The sequence below is a fragment of the Danaus plexippus genome (assembly GCF_018135715.1).
Source record: "Danaus plexippus chromosome 22 unlocalized genomic scaffold, MEX_DaPlex mxdp_33, whole genome shotgun sequence".
Taxonomy (NCBI): domain Eukaryota; kingdom Metazoa; phylum Arthropoda; class Insecta; order Lepidoptera; family Nymphalidae; genus Danaus; species Danaus plexippus.
Genome location: NW_026869856.1, coordinates 1,235,647 through 1,263,491, shown reverse-complemented (window position 1 = coordinate 1,263,491; position 27,845 = coordinate 1,235,647). Strand labels below are relative to the sequence as shown.

At 28.8% G+C, this 27,845-nt stretch overlaps 1 protein-coding gene across 1 annotated transcript in view; it reads right to left on the bottom strand.

Annotated features, from left to right (window-relative positions):
- LOC116773589 (protein Wnt-7b-like) overlaps positions 1-27,845 on the bottom strand; it is a 47,398-nt gene that overhangs the window by 15,865 nt on the left and 3,688 nt on the right. The window contains exon 2 of the mRNA XM_032666072.2: positions 13,584-13,747. Within this exon, the coding sequence (XP_032521963.1) occupies positions 13,584-13,678 (95 nt within the window). The 5' untranslated portion in view covers positions 13,679-13,747. The remainder of the gene's footprint in view (positions 1-13,583; positions 13,748-27,845) is intronic.

Sequence of the window (27,845 nt, the reverse complement as noted above, 5' to 3'; positions counted from 1 at the left end):
CCGATTAATCGTCGTTCTACAAACTCGCTATATTGATATAGAATTTAAAACCTATTTGAGTATATCTTTGTATAGAGTTCTGTATTAAGGATGTCTTAAATATTATATACATCAGCTAAAGCTTCCATAACTTGGGCCACCCCCGCCATAACTTTACAATAATACAAGCGATCTCTAGATACCAAGCATCCTCGTTAGACGGGATAAGGTTTAATGCCTTTATTGGTTATTGTTAAAACTGACTACATACTCCATGTTAAGCTCGTGAATGGGCAGAAGTCATGAATAAAATTTGACTTTATGGGGATTACGGGACACTACGTTAAAATGTAGTGACATAATTTAGTATCAAATAATTCGTTTGTAGTGAAAGTTTCACTTTAAGCCTATGTGGTGTAGGTTATGCGCATGCGCATACGTCATACAATTTTACAATTTATTTGTACCAAAATCTATGAAATTAATCCACATATCTATCTAGAACCTATTTTTTAATAATATTTGACATTTAATAATAATATCAGGAATGAGTGAATAAATAGAACATAATCCTCTACGTAATGGTTATTTTATGAGGAGCTTTAACGGAATTTGCTTGATTTAGCTCGATGCTGAACCTTCCTTATAGCAAATAAATACTCGAGAGTGTTTCAATAAATACCTTGGAATACCGACTACGAGAAAACGACTGAGTGCCAACACTGAGGCAAATTCTTTATGATTCTTGATACATTCTAGTTTAGTTCTCCCTTCATCAAAATCTCAGCTCCGTGGTAGGAACAATCACCTCACTACCAGCTATGATATGAATCTTGGGTTGAAATAATAGTGAGTGATATTATTTTATTTTAATCAACGAGAAAATTTACTTACTACTATTAACACAAAGCATATTGGCAACAAAAAGGGAAGGAGGACTCTCAATTGACCTGCAGACACCGGTAGTTCTAGAAATTGGTCTAGTAGTTTGCTGGAGTCCAATATTTCATAAAACATAAACACTTAAAATTTATGTATTCTAAAAAAATCTCAATATTTGTACTGCACCTAAAAGACTTTAAAATATAGAAATTGGTGGTGTTATAAGTTTTATTTTTGGTCTACAAATGCTCCCAAAGGAATGCGTTTAATGATTTGCATAGCGTTCATACATGTATGCGCTTCTAGAGGCTAGTGCTCCAAATATAAAAAGGATTTTGAGGCTTAATTTAACTTGTAGTTGACATAACGTAGTTATCGAGATAGCATTAGTCTTTTGACCTCTTTCATTTAATAACTTATTTAAAAAAAAAAAAACAACAAATATAATTTATTTCAAATAAAAAGTTTGTTTTCAATAAAGGCTCTACAAATGCGCTTGAACGTGATAACAAAATAGTGATATTGATAAATTAATTAAAATATTTAGAACTTGAGATTTATGAATCATTAATTTATATATATCATTTGAAGTAATTAAAAAGAAAAATGAGGTTTTACTTAAATAAATCATTTATTAATAAACCGATTAAAATATATGAAATATTTTTATTTATTGGTATGGTTTGCAAACTTGTATAATACCAGTTACTCCCGTAGACTCGTTAGCATATTGAAGTAGTTCTTTATTGGTCCTGGCAATTTTATAAGAATCCTAATAGTTGTTTCTACCGTAACCTCATAACAAAATCAGTCAGTACATTAAAATATTTACATTAGCTATACACATATATATATATATATGTGTGTGTATATATATATATACACACACATATATATTGAACTTCCTATTTCATACAATAAGAAAATACTGTGACATTTAGTTGTCATTCTTGAAAGTGACAGTTCCAAGTAGAAGTTAATATTATTTTTTTAATAGCAAAGCGTAAAGGTTCTTTAGTTAAAGAACTTCACGGCTCTAATATTAGAATCACACTTAGGCTATGTTACAACAATTCTGATATCAGGAGTGAAGTCCTCTGAAGAACTGGTTACATTTGTACTAGTAATCTAATCCAGTTCAAACGATTACTATATAGATTTTTGTAAACATAAAACAGTACTAAAGTTTAAGAACGAGGAACAACCAATATATTTTAGATATAAAAGCGGTCGGTGGAATCCATTCCTCTTGTCATTTGTCACACACGGTCGTAACCATCAGGCAACATTTAGTCGCGTTGAGGTTTCCGTAGGTCATTCATGATTTTGTTTATTTATATATAATTAATAACTATGATATATTTTTTCTATTGATAGATAAATATTGACTATTCAAATGATTTTGTTATTCGTATTATGAATATAATACAGAAAATTTTTGCTTGGCTATATTATAAATTTTAATTTAATTATCTTTAATCTTCATTTTTTAATATAAGCTATTTTATAAGTAGATGTTAAGAGTATAATTGTAACGATTCTTAAACCGTAAACAGTTTGTCAGTGAGTGTTAATGTTGAGATCGTAAAAAAAAAGTTATGTACTCGTATACTTCGATTAAATAATCTTAACTAATGTTCGGTTCGATTCTTGTTCCTGTTTTTTTTTTTGTTAACAGCAGCCATTAATAGATGATTCTTTATGTGTAATTTTGTTTGATTTGTTGTTGTTTTTGACTAAATAACTCGTGTGTTTTCGATCTTTGACCATATATTCTTTTAAAATAAATTAATAATTTATTAGTGTTAATTATAAAAATGTAGTTAAGATGTCTTTTAGAGTTTTGTAACTAAACTTCAGTGTTTAGGTCAGAACAATTGTTGATTTTGTTTCGGTTTTTATTTATTTATTTATTTATTTATTTAAGTCAATAAGTTTTCCCCTTATAAATCTTTTTTTATAAGCCAATTAAAAAAGAAGTAGATATTTCGTCATGTTACAATTTTAAGTATAACATATTCCAATTTATAATATACAATTTTCTCAGCATTACATGCATTCTCCGTGTCGAGTCTATCGCGTTGCAGGGAGAAGAGCCTTAACAATGCCTGGGACTTTCGACCCAGGTGTAGGTTTAAGCGGCCTCTCTCTAACACTTAACCGCTTACCTACTTGGTCCAAGCTCCTCTCTCTATTAAGCTAAATTTGAAACAAACCCAGTAGGTCTGCAAACGAAGTATGTTCTTAGAATGAATTGATGTTATTTTTTGTTACACCCAAGTTAAGTAGGTTGCAGAGAGATTTAGCATAAAAGCTATAACTACCCCTCGCCCGGCTTCTACCGCGTACAAATTTACGTCTAACCTACTCTTAGTGACTTCGTTAGTGAGCTCGTAATGCTTTTTCATTTTGATGGTATGGTTTTTGAGATGGACTTTGGGGAAATTGGTTTCCCATTGGAATATAAGATTCATGCAATGAGTTTAAAGATGCAGAACGAGTGGTTAGACATAGGAGACTTTTGCATCCCATTAGCACTAAAATGGCGCACCTTAATTCATGATTGGTCATCAGAATTGCTAAAATTTTATCTAAATGCGTTCCAAATGACTCTCCCAGATCAGAGTAATTTAGTAAGATGGTAAAGGTACCGAAAAAACTTGTTATATCTGTGGGAAGGTAGTCGGAACTGCTAAGCATTTGCTGGTGGGATGTAAAGTACTCCTGGATAGCGGTCAATACTCGCGTCGTCACGATAGGGTTCTGGAAATCATACGTGAAGCGGTTAGTCTTTCGGTAGCCAGCGCGCAAAAGGAAATAACCACAAACGAGCGATCAGTAGGTTTTGTGAGAGAAAGCACTAGGGCTACAAAATCAAAGTCAAGCCTTAGTCTATCCTTAAAGCGGCTTCGGATTGGACCATAATGATGGATACATATGAGAAATGATACAAAATCCCCGAGGATATATGTGCATCGTCCAGACCAGACATATTTATGTATCATTCTCGTCTTGCCGAATAAAACATTTCAATATATTCGTATTTTGGGCCTTCTTACTTGAACCTAACCCTAGTCTCTTACCTTGTACTCCTATAATAAACTGTTTATGGAATTGAAGTCTTGACTCTAGCTCTGGGACATCTTTGTCTTTTGAGACGGATGTAACCACGTCAGCATAGGATATCCCCAGGATATGTCTCTTGGAAAATCTTAGGTGTATATAGAGCTCCAATAGTCTCTTTAGATTCATCCAAAACTATTGCGATCCCTGAATAAAGCCGCTGAATCAGCCGTTAGCGCGAGCCCGAGCCACAACATCTTTATGACGTCTGCGAGTAACTTTGACAAAAGCATTTCATTAAAATCATAGACGAGGAAAGGAAAATTTAGACGTGAGGTTAGGTAATTATCGTAGATCCAAGCTTTTTTGACGTTACAGATCTGTTGGCTATCTACCTTGTTGAGATCGTTTAAAAAGCTATCTACTATTCCTTCTTAGGATCGATAAATTTAAATGGTGCATTCTCCTTAACCGTAGAAAAGCATTGACCGTCTAGTGATAATCCCGGATTGTATGAGTTATATCTTGTATTCCGCCTACCGAGACACAGAGAGTGACATTCATTTGGTTTTATCCTCAATCCATCCGTCCACTCAGAAAGTTTATCCTCTTCATCCAATAGTACCTGACAGTGTTTGGGTTTACGTGTCAGTATTACGAGATCGCCGGCGAAGGCTAAAATGAAATCTATTTATTTATTATTAAACTTGAACCGATACCCCTATTTTTTCTCGTTGCTTATTATTTTATCCACTGAGATATAAGATATTAATTATAATATAAAATATAATAAGAGATAAACAAGAGTATTGCAATAGTCCCACATTGTAAATCAATTTATTTAAAATTATACTTATGTAGTTATAGACAAGTATTTTTAATTTTAAAATACCGCTATGACGAACAGCTGTTATTCATAAAAAAATATATTTTAGAAGCCTCAAAAATATTTTAGCTTAATTTCCTTATAAGTGGGTTAAGTTATTTTGAATTTATTAATATTTTACAAGCCAATCAATATATGATTTATTTATTTATTAATTTAAACATGGCGGACATTGGTTTAAGTATTAATAGTGTGTCCGATTTGCATAAGACAAATCGTCTTTACAGGAAAATGATTAATTGTTAATATTATTGGTAATTAATATTTGATTTATCGATTTAAACTAGTTATAGAAATTGGGTCAGTCTGGTGTCGTTGAACCTATTTAGACCGCCTGTTGTGAACTGAATCAGTTTGTAACGGATTTATAAGTCATTAATGTCAGTTGAGTTTGACGTTTCGAGAAAAGAGGTTTTATATTGTATAAAAAAAATTTTTACGTCCTTATTCTTATACAGCTATTAATTGCGATATCGTATTGAATGTATGGGATGTAATGAGTGGGTGTTTTCTATTTATTCTATAATTATTTAAAATATTTATTGTCGTGTGTGTGTATATTTATGAGATAATCATTAGTATTGGTGTTGTTGTGTTAGTTATCTTCAAACCCACACAAACGTAAAATATATTCCCATATTATCGTATTATTAGTAACGTTCTTGTAATTTGTAGTCTATTACATGCTTTATACGTGTTTACATAAATCAGGGGAGTTATTTTAATGAGATTCGATAATTCTGTATCGCCTTAATGATAATATATCGAGCGTTCGGAAATGTATGGTTCTTCTTGCGGCTATAGGGTTTATTCTATTAAATCACATGTAGTTTTAAATTTATATTATATAAATTATTTGAATATTACCATCAAATGAAATTATTTATAATATTTTGTGTAATAAAATTTATTAAGAAAATATTTCTTATTAACTAAATGTATTGACAGATATAATTTTAGCTCATAAGAACAAATACATTATTAAGTCATCATTTAATTGAGCACAATTTAATTTCAATTCGTATATTTAAAAGTATACGTATCAAGTGAATTACATATATTAAATAGGGTAATAGTTATTAGAAAAACACACACATTAGATCACATAGATCAAAGTGGAACAAATCTATTACGTAATATCAAAAGTTCCCGAAGACCACCTCAGACCTGCTGATTCTCTTTTTTTGTTCGGGAACAGCCTACTACATATTTGCATACCGACGAAGGAATGTCCATTCTTTGTTCCTACTGATTACCATGATATGATATGATATGATATGATATTTTTATGTTTATTATCATTCATATATTATTTTATCTGCATATATTTGATTTTAATGTCATTTTCTGCATATTTGCTGTTACTACGATAGTATTTTTTTAAGTCGTAATAATAAAAACGACAAGTAATATAATTTCATTTTGATTTTCTTTTTCTTTTTTATATATATTTGTAATTTTTGAAAGCGACTTCTGTTTACCGAAATAACTTCATTCACAAAAATTCGGTCTACAATAGTTTTTAGACGTATATGGACTATAATTTGTCATTGTGTCAGTTTGACAGAGCGTGTCACATTGTCTTATTTCCGGTCATAATATACCCAGATTATATTCGCTTACATACAGTTACGGTATTATTTGACAGTGATGTTTCTATTCTGTGTTTCACGAGTTCGGATAACTACACTGGATACTTACAATTGTCGGTTTTTTATTCGAATTTACATTGATATCACGTGTGAAGGTTTATGAATGAAGTACTACAAAATGTATTAAATTAATGAAAGTTGCTTCGTTATTTTAAAGTGAAATTTTTAGGTGTTTTTAAATTTTAAGCAACCTTACTTTTTTTTTTGTTATTGTTTGACGAGATTGTATTTCAGTTTTATCAACGGCGCATTGTCTATTCTGTAATAATATACTTAGTTATCTGGTTTCTGTTATTTGAGGTTTTTATAACAATCTGAATTTCGTTCATATTTTAAGTAACTGTTATCTTACTTAACACGAAAGTCGTGCTGTTTTATTTTATAAATGAATCTAATCTAACTAAAAAGATATCCTGATGTTTGAATGTTGATTTAATAGTATTCAGAAAAAAGTTATTTCTAAACTATCACAGATAACATTCGAGTATTAAGTCATTCATTACGGGCTTATAATATAATCTCTATTAAATATGTAGGATCAACTCGAAGCAATCAATGTAATCTTATTAACTGGTAAGAAGAAGGTGTAAAAATTATGAAACATCTAGAAAGCAGGACCCAAAGGATTATGATAGTTTAATATCATCAAAATTGGTTATTATACCTTGGAATGAGATCAGAAAAAGTTTTGGTTGCAAAGTGTGATGTAAAGACAGAGCTTAACTAGATCTAAGATTTTCGCGAGTTTTATTCATTTAAATGAAACTAGTATTTTTCGGATAAACTACGCGTGATTTTTTTTTGTAAAAAACTACATATCCCTTGATCACGGTTGCTGAAAAGTGACCGAAACGTCGGGATTATGTAGTTTTTTACAAAAATAAATCACGCGTAGTTTATCCGAAAAATACTAGTTTCATTTAAAAGACAGAGCTTGTAAGAGTTATTAGTTATTTTGTACATGTAGTCACGATTCCTGTGGGGTAACCTATAGGTGATGCTAGTTATTAATTCATAGTTAAAATATAAGTAGTAAGATAAGATCTAAAAAAGACTTTCAGAATATTAAAAGCAAAACTCATTGCTAATATTTATTTCTATTTTATTATTATTGTTTCATTTTATGTTTTGAAGTTTTTGAATATAATTATTTTTTATTAAAATTGTACTATCGTGTGAGTAACTGGAAGGTTTTTTAATTTTTCTAGAGCATTAATTTTATAAAGGTTTGATGTTCCTTATAATAGACCACTATTTGCGAAAATAAAAGGAAAATTACTTTTAAGATGGACTTATGACAGCAATTTCAGACAGGATTTTCAAGGAAAGAATCGTATTTAAATCTAAAAAGTACTTTTCAATTCTTAACATATAAAAATAAATAAATAAATATATAATAAATATATTCTAAGTGTCTTTATTTTACTGGATAAAATAATATAATACTTATTGTCCACATATTTTTTGTTTAGTTAAGTTTGATAATAAAATGTATCTAATAGTCCGAAAATTAATAAATTTTATACTAGACCTAAATGAATGAACATACTCAAATATAAGAACTATTTTGGGCTGTTGGGCAAATATAAAAACAGTACCTACTTGTAGTGGATTTGAAATAAATGACCATAACTAACTATATATAATGCTGTGCCAGTGCCATTAATACGTCTGACATAAGATCGATTGCAAACAAATGATATGTATCAACACGGATTTAGATACAAACAAAGGTTAAGATAAATATGAATATCTTTTTAATCAACGTTTATATTAATTTAATAGATTCAATTGTTATTAATATCTTATTTCTCACGTTTAACAAATGAAAATGTCATTATCGCTGTAAATTGGCATATTTATTGCTTTAAATGTGTCCGTCGTGTCTGTTAGTGGCGCCGAAGTCTTGGTGTTTGTATTGATTAGCTAATTTATTTTAATTATTAATGACATTATTGTTACTGTTCAATTATATTGTTCCTTTTTTGTTAATTTCATGTTAAATTCATACTATTCACTGTGTTATGAGACTAAAACGTGAAGCGAAATCTTTGTATTTATTTGGAAAAGAATTTTCAAAATGGATGTATTAAAAAAAAAAGTTCTAAATGAAAAGGAATGTGCAAATACTATAAATTAATTAAATAAATAATTACTTTAACACACACACACACACATATATATATATATATATATCTTTATATATATATATATATATATATATATATAAAGATATATAATACGTCATCAGTGAAGATTCCTTTAAGAGTGTATGGTAACTAAATGTCTCATAATGTTATTTGTTCGTCATTCGTACCAAAAATATAGAAATAGTTTTAATATGATACTGTACACAAATAAGGTAAGTGTTAATCTCGACGAAAGGAAACGAAAGAACTTACGGTACAGCAAGATAATATATTTATTTATTTAAAAGTAAGTAGCTGTCTATTTTATTGTGTATAAAAAATGCGAAAATTACTGAGTAATCGACTCGGTTGACAAACAATTTTTGAATTCGACTCAGCTAATATTGAACTATAAATTCTGATCCTAATTTAATATTGCATTAGTAGATTGTCGAATGATAAGTAAAAGTGAGCTATAGAAAAAAACAATTCAAGCTTATTCCAGATGCAATTCACTACAGCTGGAAAACCTTAATATAGCTTCTAAACATGTTTATTAATATATATATATTTAGGGAACACACATTTAATTTGAACCGAACCTTAAAATTCCCGAACGCACCCGAAGTGACGTTAAAGCGATGACATCTGGTTTGCTCACTTTTTACGCGGGAAAGTATTTTGTCGACGTGACTTGTGTCTTTGTAAATTGAATTTTACTTATTTAAGGTGTTTTTATTTAAGATAATAATGAGTTTGTTCTAGTTAAAAGTACTGGCTTTATAAGGCAACCTAATTTTTTTTTATAATTTTGTTAGAAACCTAAATATATATATATTTGATACTGAAGATTTTTAGAAAAAATACTTCCACGAGCTATCCATTATAGGTTTAAAATGTTTCTTTATATTTTAAGAAAGAAATCCTCATATATTTATTAATTTTTGTAAATTGGTTTATACAAAAACGATTAAAGGAAAAAAATCTTTAAAATTTCTATTGTTACGTTGAAAATCAAAGTCAAGAACGTAGAAAGCAGTATATAAAAAATGCATATCTGATTTCCAGCGTCAATATAAGTCGGGATGCCTTGAATTGTTTGCAAATTCTTAGTAGACCATGGCTGTAACTATCTTGATATTTATCGTTGATATAACTATTGAACCAAATACCATGACAAAGATAAAATACTCGGGAGTTATTTTACGTGCCTCCCCGTCTACAAAATACAATCGGTCGAAAAAAACTATACATATTTTTTTTATATTTTATTAGCAATATTACACTATATACGGAGCGTTATTTGTTCATTCATAAATGTTTCTTCCTTATAGTATAAACTTAGGCTATTGAAGTAACGATTCAAACTTGGACTTAGCATAATCGTAAAATTATTGAAAACTAAATCCACGACCAGGTTAAGGTCGGCCAAAATATATTTTATTATAATCACAGTTGTAGCTTAACTTTCATTTGAAATAAAAATCTTTATTAACCATTCATTAAAAATCTTATTAAATGGAAATTTAAATTCAAATTACATTGCAAAATCTGATCGGGCAATTTGTTTAACAATAAAATAAATCCGGAGTCCCTTTTAACGTTAAAACTGTTAACGATGTTCATTGTTAAGTGTTTTCAGTTTTAACGAGTTTAATTTGTTTTTAATGTGTCGTAAAATAAATGTTAACTGTGTTGGCGTTTCTGTATTTCGGTTGTTATATCCATTGAAATGTGTATATTTCTAAGTATGTATTTTTGTAGTATGGATAAAAAAATATAACCAAAAATTTATTTAATTCAGTTGAAAAATTAAGAACCATGAATTAATTTTTATGATGAGATTTTCGGATTGTGTAAGATATAAAAATTTAGGTTAACTTATGTCAATTGAATCTATTACTTATAAGAGTCGGATAAAAAGTAATGTTTCCCGGTAACTCATAAACTTTGTCAGACTGTAAAAGCTTAGACCATTTCCAAATTGTTCCTGTAAATCAAAGTGATTATTTTAATATAATGCACAAATTTTCAAGGTCCAGTTTTTGGGGGTATTTGAATACCCAAAACATTTAAATCAACCAAAAAGGTCCCGGCATTCCGGTTTCAAATATTTCTATGAATAGCCTTAGGAACTTCGCCTCGAATATTATAAGTCTAATTTGATGAGTTCCTAGAACCGGGATGGCTTGGTTTTTTGCCAATTTAATATGTTTCTCTCAAAAATTTAACAAACAGGAAAGTTATTTTTTTAACTTTTTAAATTATACCATTTATTTTCCAACCGGACCTTGTTATGTTCTGATTTAGTTAATAATAGACTTGAGGGTACTTAAGTCTCTTAAATAACTGTTGTTTCATGCGGGAGTAAAACGATCAGTCCAAAAACGACTTTAAAGAAAAGGAAGCTTAAGCCACGATAATATAGATTTCTTGTTTTTCATAATTTGTTATACAAAATTGTTTGACCAATAAAATAGGCACACGTATGTACGTTTACTACACGCAGCTTGTACGATAACACCTAAAATGGATCCTATAAATAAATCATGAGCAATTTTACTTGGATATATTGCACAAGGTGTTACAAGTTTCGTGACTCCATCTATCGTTCAAGCAATCTCCGTTGACAGCTCATCACAACCATCTAATCTACAAGCACAGCCTCCATCTATCTAATCTACATGCACATGATACAATCATCCAATCTAAATGCACATGTAACGTAAACTTCATCAATATTATAGCTTTTATCAAAAGCCTTCCGTATTGCGAATAGGCGTATAATTACAAAACATTGTTTAATCTAATTTGTGTTCATTCAAAATTATATCTATATTATAATGTTATAGAGTTTGATTTTGATTGATTGGAATCAGATTTAAGGATGATTAGTCCTGGCAGGATTGGCAGTAATAATGGCTTTGACCGTTTTGTGTTATATTCGAGTGTATAATGAGGTAGTTGATCGATTTATCGATCATATTGCACTATTAAGATTGCAATTTAATTATATATAAAAAAACGAAATAATTTTGATAGCAGGAACACGAAGTCTAGCGAAAAGAGGTAGGTGTAACAAAAAAATGCGATGGACTAAAGTTATTCGCAAATTGTACAAAAACAATCTAAGTTACGGAACGTAAGTTCAACGTTTTAAAAAGTCTTTATAAGCCCGTTCACATTCATCTCATGTTAAATCTTAACAGCCTCATACTGTTTATATTTTTGTATATCAAATTGGTTTTCAGCATCACATTATTTTCGCAGATTTATTGTTCATAATTACAGTGTGCCGCATTATAAAATTTGTTTTATATTTATTTTCACGTCAATCTCGCCTCAATGCAAATGATTTATGAGGACGATAATTCGGTGATGATGTTTTGTTTGTTATGATTTGGTAGCACCACTGTAATTTATTTATTTGCTACGGTCTTGATTACTTTTCATATAATTTATATATGCCGTTGCGTTATATTATTTTTTATTTGTATTTAATGTTTTATGTAATCACTGTTGCGTATATTACGGTTAAATTTTTTTTTTAAATTATAATAAGACCTTTTTTTTACGGTTTTAGCAGCAACATAATTATGTTTATTACTGTATTTTTAAGAGAATAATTTATGTTACTAATATAAAGAAATATCTTTAGTTGTAACTACAAATTGTTATATTGAGTAAAATTAAAATCTTTTCCTCATTATTATCTTTATGTATGATATACTATTTTTCTTATAATTCATTCGGTTTAAAATCAAGATAATCTTTTCAGAATTAGTATGTTTAAATGAGGAATTTCCCTATCTTTTCTACACGTAATAAGATGATGGATGGAATTGAAACTCGTCTGAGCGGAGACTCTGTTTAGGTAAACCTAGTGTAGGTCATTAGAGGACTTTCCTACCAACACATTCCAGCTGATGGGTTATTTGGAAAAAGGTGATAATATCTGGCCAGGAATCGCCATTCTTTGGAAAAGGCCCATGTTCAGCAGTTAGACGGTAAAAGGCTCAATTAATCGATCAGTTTAAAGATTGTACTAACTACATCCGTGAATAAAAGAGTAGCACTTTGTTTTAACAAAATTGTCTTAATATAATTAAATATATTTTAGATGAAATTTTAATAATTATTATGGTTTTCTACGAACACATGAGCATTCGCGTTCTTATAAAATTCAATATTTTATAACTTATATATTTATTTTTTAGCAATAACGGAGTTTAATGAAGTTAATAGTCTTTTGTTTTACCAGATCTATAATCTTAAAGGAAGGTTATGTTTATAGCGTGTATCTAATGTTTACATCTATCCGGAAAACGGGTTAACTGTGTGCTGTCATCAAAGTCAGTTAAATTGTGGATTATCTATGGTCTATGACTAAAACAAGTGGAGCGTTTTGTGAGCAACGATTTCACGTTAAATAAAACTTGGGCTTTGAACTAAAGAACAGTGTTATAAAATACGTATACTGTATATGCAACATAATATGGGTTTTAAATAACTTTTTTCAACCGATCAAAAAGAGGGCTGTTATAAGGTAGACGTTAATGTGTCTGTGCGCCTGTGACATCGTAGCTCTTAAACGGCTGTAAAGATTTCGATGCGGTTTTTTTCATTTGACAGGCGGTCCAGCGGGATAAGAGAAACATCTCCTTTCCGTTTTATGTAAGTCATTTTTATCTTGCGATTACTAGCTACTACTAGCTTTACGCTTGCCAGCATAAACATTAACCGACGATCAAAACGTTCGTTTCTTTTTTATTTAAAGATATTTTGTTATCAATAATACAAGTTCATATGAGACTTCTTACAAATTTTAAATTTTACCTTGAATTAATAATTCTAAGCCATCTTAAGGAACTGTAATTAATTCCTAAGTCTTTATAATTATTTCTTTAAAAATTCTTTACTCAAAATCTACACGTCATTGCATTATATATTAATAATACAGAGGAAATATTTTATTAAACACTCAATACTGACCTTACAGCAAGCAACACAAAACACAACAGAATAAGTATCCAAGCTGATAGGCTCGCGCGCACTACGTGGCTCGCGCGATGTACACATACCGACATTGTCTCACATGGTGATATTATTATCTATTGACCATCATCACTGTCACAACACTAGATGTTACATCAGATCTGGAAAAAAAAAGGTTTTATATCAATTTCGTTTCTTTTTTTTGCTGACGGTTTTTAAACCAGTTTTTTTCAAAGTTATAACCGAATCGATTTTCATAATTTCGTTACTCGACTCTTTCATAATGTTTAATTTCAGATTATTATTAAAAAAAAAAACGTTAAAAAAGTAAATATGGTTTTCATAATCCATTTAGGAATTCGATTATATTTAGAGTAATTTTAATGTAATATTTTTTACAAAAGTAATTTTAGATTACTCCACAAATTTGACCAGATGTTAGGCAATAAAGAATAATGTTAGCTTGTAAATATTAGGACCGAAATATTTTGTATACGAACTAAATAATGGCAAAGGATATATGAAAAAATATATTATGTATTGCTTTAAACAAAAAAACTGTTTTCCAAGCGATAATATTATCTAAATATGAATAATGAAAAATGATTTTGTACTTTTTGTGTTAAAGACCAACATACATATAAATATTCAAGAATTAACGCTTTTGTAACTATACGATTGTCCATAATCATTGTAATATTTCTTACATATACTATACACTCATTATCAATGTTCCAAATTTAATTTTATTTACATAAAATTTTTTGGTATTTTACCTAATTTTTTTTTCTTTCAACATAAACAATGCTGTGTGAGTATGTATGTTTCGTTTCAGCATTTCACTTTCGTGTCTAAGTCGCAATATTTGTGTTTTTGTTAGCGTTTGTTATGAGAACCTTCATGCTAACATTACAAGACGAAGTCAGCGGAGATAAAATATTTAAATGACATTTATACACGTTTATTTTTTTTTATATACAAATGAATTGAACACAAAGGATTATTTTAATTCAGCCATAGGATTTTGAGTCAAATTAAGCTGAGAATAAAAAAGTACACTGAAACTGGGATGATATAATAAGTGAATATCGAGTTTCAATCTATTTTATTCTTTATTTAAATTATCTAATCTTTTAGCTATATTAATATAAAATATATTAAACAAAGATGACATCCTCTTATATATTATATAAGTATATTATATATATGTGCTTATTGGAAATACAAAAAAATAATATTTACCTAAGTTATTTGTCAGAAATAACACACATATTGAACCTATATATCTCAAGATAACGGAAAGTTTACAGCAAAAATCTTTTTACAAATTACAATATAGATATCATTTATCATTATATAAAAAAAAGGTTCAATAATGCCATGTCCTTTGTAGAGTAATCGCATGTCGAGATGTTTTTCATGTATTTTTATCTACGAGTGCAATACACGCGATTAACGTAGATTCAACAGAAAGGCTTGAAATAGTATTCAAAGCTACAAACAGTCCCGTATGATAATAATATTGAAAATCTAAATGTATATATTGAAATAGTTTTAATTATTTCGAAATATAGCATCAACCCAAAATTGTATATTTTTTATATCAAAAACCTTATCGTCATGACAAATAGTTTATTTGGTAATATATAAGTATTATATTTTAAGGTATTTTATATTATATTTCTGAATAAAAGATGTGAAAAATCCTTCATGTTATTTCGTAGCACACTAACATTACACGGAACTCTAAGACGAGGCTTTACATTTTAAATCCATTATTTCACTTTACAAGCAAACGCCATTATCTTTATGCCCACTTTGTTTTCAAATTATCTTATTATGATATTATAATCAATAGTTTATTAAATGTTATATACAAATGCATTGTATTTATGTTGCGACGATTTAACCTACACATTTGTTATACTAGTATTAAACTGAATAAATCCGAGTGTAAAAATATTGTTTTAATATTAAGTTACACGCGTGCATACTTTTTTTTTATGTATCGACGCTATCAGCATTAATGACGGATGCAACATGAAAATAACTTGAGGCTGTCATCGATTATAATAAAAACTTATTGGTATTCATAATTATTGTTAAAAGTAAAACGAAATCAAAGACTGTTTGAAAGGAGAATAGAACCATGTTGGAATTCTGGTATAAATACGACGTCTGGACGCACGACGGCAGAGTTGAGTGAGCGCGGACCATTGAGGAATGTGACTATGAAGAATCTTCGAGAAATACAAGAACATTTTGAAGAATTGAAGTTTCATTTTAAAATATCATGGAACGTACTGGAAGTGACATTAGTGACGTCAGCGAGGCTGGCGTCTCTCTCTCTTTAAACGACAAATTTGTATTAAATCCGATATTTATTATATTTGGATATCAGTATGCTTACAAAAGGTTTGTATCGTCACAATAAATACGGAGCGTTAACAGTTTTTTACTTGTAAATCTTCGTACATTATAGCATTAATATAGGTTATTGAATGAGAAACGGGAAACTATTCGTGTGTAGTGTGACAATGCAAACTTGTGGTAAGCGTACTGATAGCGGTTTTGTTATAAATTATATATTAATTTACGTTCTGGTGGATTCTATAGATAGGATTTAAAATTTTGTTCAACCGCTACAATATTTTCATCTGATAAAAAAATATATTACTGCTAAAATTAATATAAAGAGATTATTACAAGTGTTTGTCTTTAAATGAGGGGAAATTTAGAAAATTTTAATTCTTGTTTCCTCCTAAAATAATCAAACCATTTAATTTTCTACTTAACATTAAAACAATAGAGTAATAATGTAAGACTGAAAAATCAAATCGCTCGTCATTTTTAAAATATTTATTCAATAATTTTTTTTAAACTAAATGTCAGACTTCAGGAATATTTCCCACTTATTCACACAGAACATGAAAAAATTATTTGCTTAAAAAAAGGACACTATTAAAATAAATATAATGCATAAAGCATAATTAACTCATAATACAGATATCTGACAGAAACACCTTTGATAAAAGAAACGAGATTAGAAATTGCTACAGTGCGTATAAAGAAGAAGGAAAAACAGCAATATAATTAACGTTGTCTGTCTAGACATATAAAGATAATTACATACATAGATATAAATAAGAAAATATTAAGACATAATTGGTGGGATTCGATTTAAATTACAATAATCTTAACAAATTGGCTGTATATCGTCCAATAAATAGCCGCGAGGTGTGGATTAAAGAGATATTTTATAGCTTACCATCAGAATATCATGATGTTGTTACTTAGGACTTTGAGTTTCTCTCGTTGACATATTCACGTATCTTTATAATATAAGTTATATATAATATATTTATATTTTTATCGGATATAAGTGCTTTTCGTTGAATAAAACATGTTTTAAGTTATAGATCAATTCGAGAGAATAACGCTTTAAATTTCGCGATCATATAATCTGTTTTGACTTAATTAAGCTTTTATACATTTAAAGTTATTAAAGCATTTTTATGTAGAACGTAAATCGAACTAAGTAAATATTTAATAATATTATGTAACGAAAACCCTTCATGAATCATTTCAAAGAGGAATTGTATTCTCGGTTCTGTACACAATTTCAAACGTAAAAGCTTGTTGGAGAGTGTGTTTATTTGTAAACAACTCATAAACTTCCAACCGATTTTGTATGAAAATATGTTTTAAAATACAGATATAAAACACGCACACGAATCTCACAGGATCCCAAACGAAACTGCGTGTAAAAACTAGTCATTCATAAATCTCAAGCGATACGATTAATAGTTGTAAGCAAGCAATTACTTATGTGTTATGAACATCAATAAAAACCATTAAAATCACATCATAAATTTAAATTTCATACATAATCGGGTTAGTTTCATTACATCAATATGTTGTTAAGAAACAATCCTATAAATAAAAGTTTCTTGTTATCACTCATTATGAGTGATTCTCGTAAATATGGATCACTTATTTTATTGTTTTCACTTACATACATTTATATGAGACCGTGATAATAATACAGTATTAACTAAGATTAATATTAAAAATTTAAGTTAAATAAAACTTATATTTCTCGGATCATACTACGCGTATTTGTTTTTTTTTTAAACTACATACTCCCGACGTTATGGTTACTCTTCCTCTGCCCGTGATGACGTTTGCTGAAATCAATACTCGCGAAAGTCTTAGATCTCATTAATTTGTTTTTTTTTTATTATGACTATATTAATCTTATTTGTTTGCTTTGTATTTGAATAAAATAACTATGAATTAGATTTTCTAATCCAGTGGGTGTGAAATTGCACTCATTTATGTTTTGTTCCGTAAGCAGTATCGTTACAGACACCTACTCGATACACAGTAATTCATCATTTTCTATGCTTTGTTGTGAGATCTTCTAGTAATGATTGTTCATACTATGAATCATGAACACATTATCATTATTTTATACCTAAAATATTGTATTGATTTAATATTATCATATTTACACGAAGCGAATTTGAATTTGGAATGTCTTAGTCTGAGTTTCTAAAAATATATACAATTATTTGAAATATAAATTACCATAGACAATAATTCTTTAATGCGTTTATTGCAAATAAATATTGAATCGAATAATGTTTTTATTTTATTGTTGAAGTTAAAAAAAAATTGAATTTTCGTTTTTGACGTTTTAAAAATACATATTCTACAAATTTGTAATTGAATGAAATTGTTTAAATACTTTGGTAATTTTAATGGTTTGGTGTGTAAAAAAATTATTTTTTTTGTGTATATATAACATATAAAGTTTTCGTAAAATACGTCATCAATATAGTTGTGGCAGCGTTTTACCCTGATCCTTTAGCCTACCCTTAATCGGACAGGAAATGTACTGTAACTTAACTTTCACTACTATTTCTTAAAGATAAAAAAGTATAAATTTATTCCCAAACGTATATTAAAATATATAATTCATATAGATATACATTTTTATTGTTCGTATATTTTCTATACTAATTAAATACAAGTATCTTTTCAACATTGTAATATTAAAAACATAATTAAGGGAATAAAATGTATAAATAATTTAGAACTTAATTTTGTAAAGATGTGAATGCTGGACAATAATAAATAGCTACAAAATCATCGTAACTACAATATCCTAACTTTCACTATTCACGTTTTGAGAAAAGCTAACCATTGTGTCTTTATCTTCTGTAGCCAACGATTCGTATGTGCAAACACAATGAGAATACCGCTTCGTTAGCAGGTTCGATTTCCCGGTCAAGTAGACAAGTCTAAGAATTGTTATGTCTGTCTAAACAAATAACATGACGTTTTGAATTAGAAATTTAGCACCTTCAGATTATATAACGATTACGGATATAGCACAAGTATGATGGTATTAAGAATATAATGCCCCAAAATCAGGTCATTAAAAATTAATATGTGCACACACACACACACACACACACATACACACACATATATATATGTATATAATAAATTAATATAAAATCAAATAACACCTTGTTATATATAATTACTGTCGGATTTGAACAGAAAAATATATTTCACTCTAATAGTTGAAAATTAACCTTGTCTGCCGTGATCACGGCTGCTGCAAAGTAACCGAAACGTCGGGAGTATGTAGTTTTTAAAAATAATAAAATACTCGTAGTAATCCGAAAATATTAGTTTCATTTAAATTAGTACCCCATATGATATTAGGTAGTTCAATTGAACATGTTTTTAATTTATATATATTTCAAGTGGATGTGTATGTTTTTGTTAGAAGTCTGTTTTGCTATTCAATTAAATGCTAGACTTTAATTACTGGTGTTCTAAAAACGACGAATTGACAATTATCAATTTGTTATAGAAAGTGGTTTTTAACAAGCCGCCAGGACAGTTTTAAAGTCTTACGCTGTTCACTTATATTGTGAAGCTATTATTGTATTGAGATTTTATCTCTGTGAAAAATCAACTCAATAATTGAAGTTTGTTTCATATCAAACGCGGTTTATATTTTAAACCATGGTTTGATTTTAAACCATGGTTTGATTTTAAAACATGGTTTGATTTTAAATCATGGTTTGATTTTAAACCATGGTTTGATTTTAAACCATTCTCTTTAGTCATTAATATTTCTCATCACTGTTTAGTTGTAGTTTAGTTGTATTTATCATTGTTTCGTGTTCGGAACTTACTCTTCATCACTCTCTCTCAAACACTCATGTTTCAACGGGTTTCATTCATAAATTTGGATATTTGTCGCTGGTGGTTCATGAATAGAAACTTCTAAATTGCCAATGTCACAGACAGGAACACTTAATAAGGGTACTGTACTGTTTACTTCTATTTTTGAGAGCTTCTGTTTCTTTTTATTTTCATATATTTTTATATGGGAATGTTTGCAGCATCTCTGTCTTTTTGGGTTTATCTCAGTCTACCATTATTTATTTCACGAGGGATTCTTCATTTGTTTTTGCGTGAGTGAAATAGCGTACAATCAAAACGATGAGTTAAAAATCATGATCTTGTTTTTATTAAGTTCATATTTTTGGATTTAATTTTTTCATTTTTGTACAATTTTGATGATATCTTTCTTGATATCTTAGACTTAGATTTTCTAGTGTATTCATTTAAATAAAACTAAGATTTCCAGACATATCACGCGTTTTATATTATTTTATATCTACACGCTCCCGAAGTTACGAATCCTTAATAATTCCGACGTTTTCGGATCTTCTTGATTGATCACCATTATCTATGAACATTACATCGAACAAATATTCCGTACTTTATGATAGCCCACAGTATGAATAAATTAATATTAAAAAAACATTATTCATGTGTGGAATTCAAAGCCTTCTAGTTAATAGAAGTTTAAACCAGATTGACGTGTCCAAGGGGAAATGGAGTTCGATAAAAAAAATAAACAACGCAGAATCAAAGCCGGTTGATATAATGAATACACATGCAACATGTGAAAGTATTTGTTTCACGTAAACTTACGCCACATTCAATTAAGGGTGGTTGGTCCTAATTACGACTTCATTACTCTTAATTACTCGACTGCGGATACTTTAAGCGACGTCGGCTCTCAGCTCGTATTGCGTGGTTATACACATCAGACTTGATAGGCTTTTAAAGATCGCAGAAAAACTTGCCCTTTCGCTCCGGCCATATAAATCCAACTTATATTTATCATAGCTTTATACAAAATTGGACTTTACGTTTAAAATATAAGGTGTATTTCTTATTAACGCTTGGTAATCTCTTGCGATGTGTATATAAGTAGTAAATAGCACTATATACATGTATATTTAAGGTTGATTTTGGTATGAGTATGTTGAAATGATTATTGAATTGAATTACGGAAACCGTTTATATTGTAAGTGATATTCTATTATTTTCCAAGTATAGAAATCTCATGTCGTAAAAGAAATGTGTTTTCTTTTAACCGATAAAATCGTTTAAAACCGACTGACGCTTTAATTCCATTTAATAGATAGTTGCAGATAAATAATATATATTTTCTGGTAAACTGCATGAATTAAAAGAATCTATATCAACTACTTTTGATTTTTTTTTTAAGAAAATAATTTTTAACCCATTAATATTTAAGTTCGGTGTCAATGTTGTAAATCAAAATACGATTGAGATGCCTGCAGAGGGCTCCGCTTCCGTATATAATTGTTCCTTTTGCACTGGCACAGCAAGATCTATTTCGGTTGCCGCAAACCGACTTTCAAATCATAAACCTGGTTTACTAATAATAACTCAAAGATTCATTGCTTTCTTCCTATGAATACTCCGAGCTTCTGGCTGTTAATGTGCGGATGAAAGGTTTTGTCAATGTTCACGCAATATATGTATATAAAATAATAAAAGATTAGCAAAACAAAGAAATATAAAAAAGAAATCTTGTAAATTTTTTTTAATAATAGTTTTACGCAAAGGTTTTTGTAATATTTCATTAAAATATCAATTAATTAATTCTGTATAAGATTTAGATATAGACAATATTAATTTTGAAAAAATGGGTACTGCAATTTTTTTGTCTTTGGTCTCTTGAAATTTAACAAGACATATACCTTGTCATGTAGTACTATATATATATATATATATATATATATATATATATATATATATATATATATATATATATATATAGTACTTCGAAGTTCTTATAAATCCCAATATCAAATTAAATTAAACACTTGTGTTAATAGCACAACAACAAAACAAAAATATTAGTTTTAAAAATCTGGATGAACACGTAAAATAATAAAAAGAAAAAAAAAAACACGAAAACAAAGCCAGCATTCTTATCTTGTATTAAATCTAAATTAAATAATATTTTGACTACTTTATAAGGATTGCATTACTGTACTAATCGAACGGTTACTTCAAACAAGAATAAATAAACATATCATTAGCATTTATAAATAGTTGGTGCTGAAAATTATTATGTGCAGGGAGAATTAATGCAGGACCTCTTCCTGATTAATGAAGTGCTGCATGGAGTTAAATTACTTCAAGTGTAAAAGTGTTAATGTGTCCAGTTTTAACTGAACGATTGGAATGAAAGTTTTTGAGGATTTATAACGCTGTTTGAACGGGTAGTGAAAAGTTTCTGTGTATTATTCGTTTAATATCTAACCTTTTTTTTATTATATATATATATAAAAAAAAATAAGGTTCAGTATCTAGGACGAATGATGGTGAAAAATTTTACTTGGCACGAAAGACTTAAAAATTAATATGCAATAAGAGTTCTCTTTATTATCTCCCAATTTCTCTAAATAATTAAGAAATATATACAAACCTTGGAAAATTTCCAACATATTTTCCTACTTGGGTCTTAAATATCACTTTAAACGTATTTGCATTGTAGATGCATGATTTAAGTGCATAACCAGGTCCATGCTAAGCTACTATTTTCGTCCCTTATTTGTGCATTAAATTGTATGCATAAGAACATGCATATTCAAATCATTAAATGCAATGTTTTCAAAGTTTTTTATTTAGCATGTAATAATGGTATGATACTTCATATTTGTATAAGCGAATTAATAAAACTATGAACGCGTAGCTGTTATGTATTGAGTATATTTAAAACTTTAAATTATGAAAAACAAAAATATACTCGAAGATTATTTCACAGCAATAATATTAAGTGAATTTTACCAAGACATATACAACATATATGGCGTTAAAAAGTTACACTTAAAAAAAATGTCGACCTGAATTTCAAGAATTTTATTTAATTATTTTTACAAAGTTGTGATACGGCGGAACTGTTAATTAAGGCTTCATTTATTTTATTTTGAACCTTAATACAAAGGCATAAAGGTGGATGAGTTGGTGCATTTTTTGTAAGTACTATACCAAGAATGTGATTAATAAAAGTAATTGCTTCACTTGAGCGGTACCTTAACGATTTTATAAAATGTTATTCGACTTCTGAATGAATTATTTTACACCAGTTTCCGTTGTAACGGAATTACGGTGCCGTGCAATCCAGTAACATACAGTTTTTAAACTTTGATGACATTTTATTGGTTTATAGGTGTAGATTATAAAAGCAACTTTAGCTAGCTGCATGCTGACTACATACAATATATATATATATATATATATATATATATGATCGTCGGGCTGGTCAGCTAGTTATAACTATAATTGACTGTTTGTCCTTCATTGTTTGTTGTCTGTGCCTATTGAGATGAAATTAAAGTACGCAAATGGATTATTATTTAAAATATAGGTTACAACAATAGCCAATTTAATTCGAGGATTAACGAGCTATTTATATTCGTATAGGAATCATTGGAGCTATTCGTGCGGAAACGTCTTGGACAAACCAATTATATGAAATTTAAAATGCTAGTTTGACTGTGAACAAAAAGTTGTCTGGAACAACGGATTAACCAATTTGAACATTTTTTGCGTCATAGGTGGTCTTATAAATACGACTGTTAAAATATCCGAATAATATATATATATTTAGATTATAAAAATTATACTAATTTGTGATACTATCTGTATATTTTGTGGTCTTTGGTGGGTTATATCTAAGAATGACAAAAATTAAAAATATTACTTAAATAAAAATATATATATATATATGTCTTTAGTATATATGAAAAAACATTGAAGACATACAGATTTGAGATGATCATTTACGTTTATATACTTTGTTAGGAAATTAATTCATATTATTCAATACAATCAACAAATACATTAAAATAAATCGCTTTAATGTTATTGCAATATTAAATCATGTTTCACTTTAAGTGACATTACAATATTTACAAAGCAATTAGTATTTAAATGAATATTCATTATACATTGACAGATACCTTTGGATTTGATATAGCGTTCAATAAAATGACATTAACTGTCATACGTAACAATGTCAACTGTCAGAGAGAGAGAGAGAGAGAGAGAGAGATTTGATAATCAGAAAGATTAAAAAGTCAGAGTAAAATTAAGAAATACTGTTATCCAACTAATTAGTTAAGTTACGTACTTATTATTAAAAAAAACGTTAATTTAAACGGGCAAGTTTAGTTAAATATTCATTCTGTTTGGCAAATTTAAAATGAAAGGTTCATAAAGATATTTAAGTTGTGGTTGTTATGTTTGAATGCCAGTATCATAATAAGATCATTGCGGAATTGGACGCCGTTAGAAAGAATGCAAACAGCTTTAGATTTTCAAAGAGCAAAAGAGTTTTATCAGTTTAAAATTTCATCTTCTTACACTCCCAAGTTTTAAATTTTGGCACATTTGCCTCGTATAAGGCAAAGGCCAACAAATACAATCTTTATCTTATATTAGCTGAGTAATTAGGTTTTGTGGCTTAACTCAAATATCCATGGCTTTTTTTATGCACCTTGACATGCTTTTTCTTATCTATAAGGAAACGGGAGGTTGTTGAGGTATAAGATATTACCATACAACTATTGATTGGTAAGTCGCAAGTGTAATAAAGCTTTATCTCTAGTTCACAAAAACCGCTGATATCTTTGCAGTTGGGTATCCTGGTTCAGACGTATTATTCCATAACGGTCTGTTACGACCGAATGATACAAGCCTATATCCCTAGCGACACCGCTGATAATGTCAGTGACAACGCAACCTTACTCTAGTAGATAAAAACATTATATTACAAAACGTAATTAAAACAAAACATTTCAAACACTTTTCTAGTTTTCGACTAACTGGACTGTGTTGCTGTGTTTTTTTTTAGATAGTCCTTCCCCTTTTCTGAATGTAAACTTATTATATTTTATAATCTTTGTGACCTTTGGTATAATTCCAAATTTAAATTTCAGTTAGCTTCAACATTTATCTTAACGCTATTACAGTACAAATATATTTGCATATTTTTTAAACTATATTCTTGATTGTAATGAAAGGACTGCTTTTTACGTCATTATTATGTCCTTCCTCCTTTTGGAGATACTCCATCCAAATCAAGTTCTGTCAGTTTCCGTTAGCGGTCAAGTTCACTACCAACTTAATTTATGATACATTTTGAATTATGACTGATGAAAGTAAAGCTTAAACATTGTTTATTTATTTTAAAATTATGGTATTCATATTAGTTACAAATAACTTTAATTTGAAATACTAATAAAAAAGAGACGAGATATAGTTCTGTCCCTTTTTTTTGATTGCGAATAGGAAAATAAAATAAAAAAGAAAGTCAATAAGAACTATGTGTAAATTTTATCCTCGCAGGGTTGAACAATAAATGAACCGTTTGCGTTTAGGAGAGTCGCAGAACAAAGTTAGTATCATATATTCAAGACATTTAAAATTAATTTTGACACCTGGTGGCTTTGTTTTTGTAAGATTGTGTCAATTGGTTGACGTTTGTTGTTAAAAACGAAAGCAGTCACTGTCACAATTCACAATAAAATTTAATATCTCCTTCTATTGTTGTCATAATTCCACTACATTTTATTTTATATATATATAAGAACAAGTTTCATGTAAATGTCAAAGTGTATTACAAAACGAACGACAATCATTTGTTAGGGACTAAGTATTGTTAGAAAAGTATACAAGATATGGCTTCTAAAGTTTGTGAGTGAGTGCGTCAAAAAATTTTCCGGAGATGTATTTTTAATTTTTAAGCGGTCAATATCATAAATCAATTCTGTAGTGCCAATATTACATTTTTTTTTTCTGTAAACAACTGGCATGTAAATCAATTAAGAAAATTGTAATTCCCTTAAATTGGCAGTAGTAAACTTTTTAATGTGATGGCATATCCTTGTTTATATTAATTGAATGTTTGTAAAAATTACATAAAAGTATTATTTTTCAATAATTATTTATTGTAAAATTCCTAAGAGCCATCCGCGTTAAATTCCGTAGAAAATATTATTATCTATTTATAACACTTAACCAAGTTAATGGTGTAGTAAGATTAAATGTGAGAACAAATTCTATCTAGATTGACAGGTTCGATGTTAAAGGCTTGCGGAAATAACACTTCACAAGCCAATCACCAAGAATAAGTAATTCAAGATAATGCTGTGCGTTGAAGCGCTTTAAGCGGCCTGAAGCGCTCGAAGCTGTCATTAATGACAGTTGACGAACGCGATTCTCAAACTAGTTTTTGCATTTGTATTTTGTTGCGACGAAAATGTTTACAAGAGTTTATACTCTTACGCTTGCAGTCGTGGCTTGGCTGATATTTTTAATCAAAATATAAGAATAAAAGTAGTTTCAATTATATTTAAATATACTAGATTAGTTTGGACCATACACAAATATTTTATACTAGTAGATTCAATATGTTTTCTAACAGTCCTTTATTCCGTGCTATTGGTAAAAAAACTGAGTCTAATTAAAGGAAAATATAACATAGCATCACTTTAATATCATACGATCTTTATACGTTTACAACATCGTTATAGTGAATCTGTGTTATTTGTCTGAACAAGTGACGGACGACTGTCAAACAACTAGACTGACAGTTATTTGAAATGTGCTTATCATAGAGTACATTAAAAAGTTTAAAAATAAAAGTATATGTTAATTTAAAAAAAAAAAAAACAAATTTTCCCCGCAATTTTTCTATTTATTTCTTTCATTAGAAGTGTCTACTAACAATAAAAAACACAACAAAAAAGAATTAACGTAATTGGTCCAGCCTGCCACGCGTGATGGCATGACCAAGCTAAATAGGCATTCATTTATATATATGTGTGTGTGTGTGTGCGTGTGTGTGTGTACTATCAGATATTTTGGCTTGGAAATTTTAAATTAAATTGGAATCATGCTTCCTATAATAGTTATTTAATCAAATGCGTCATAAAATAATAATGTTCGTCATAAAATCTAAGGCTTTGTATTATTTATACCACTCATTGTTTTCCTCTTCTACACATTAAATGTATTTTTCCAATATATAAAGCTGAGTGCATACTTAGAAGGACAATGTTATAATAATATTAAATTATATTTGTTGAATTACTGCCGATATCATTATTTTATTTATCTTGAAAATTTGTATTTCTGGATAATTTAATTTATGCAGTGAAAATTCCATTTCTTTCAGTTAAATAGGACGTAATATATATTTCTGATAATGTTATTTTTATTGATATTTCCTTATGACAGTCATAAAATTATAAATACAAATCCTTTGTAAACATAACATAGGGGTAGTATACATTGCTTATTTCCTTGATTTTGCAACTTTAAATAAAAAAATATATTTTATGAACATAGTTTAAGCTGAACGGCAACCGATACTTTATAACAATGGAGATATATTTCATTTTATTGAGACATATACCCGATATTTTGCAGAATGTAAAATGGTTTAAAATATTGCTCCTAAACTGCGGAGTGCGTAAGTTTTATGTATGAACTAGATAAATTACACACTCAAGCCAAATATATACATATAATTTTTTAGAAATTTTAGTGTATCCTTTCGTATGTTTTCCACTGACAGATAGCTCATGTGACAAGTATTAAAATAAACTGCTTTTATCTATGTATATACATATATATAATATTATTGTCATACACGTGAAGTCTTAGGAAGTACACTTATTAAACAAATATGGTCCCGAGTACAATCTAATCTTTAGATCTAAAGAAATAATTTGCAATTAATCAATTAGTTTTTATTAATATTATTATTCCATTGTTGTGATATATTGAATTATTTACGAGGTGTGACATAAAGAATCTGTTCTGTGTGTGCGCAAC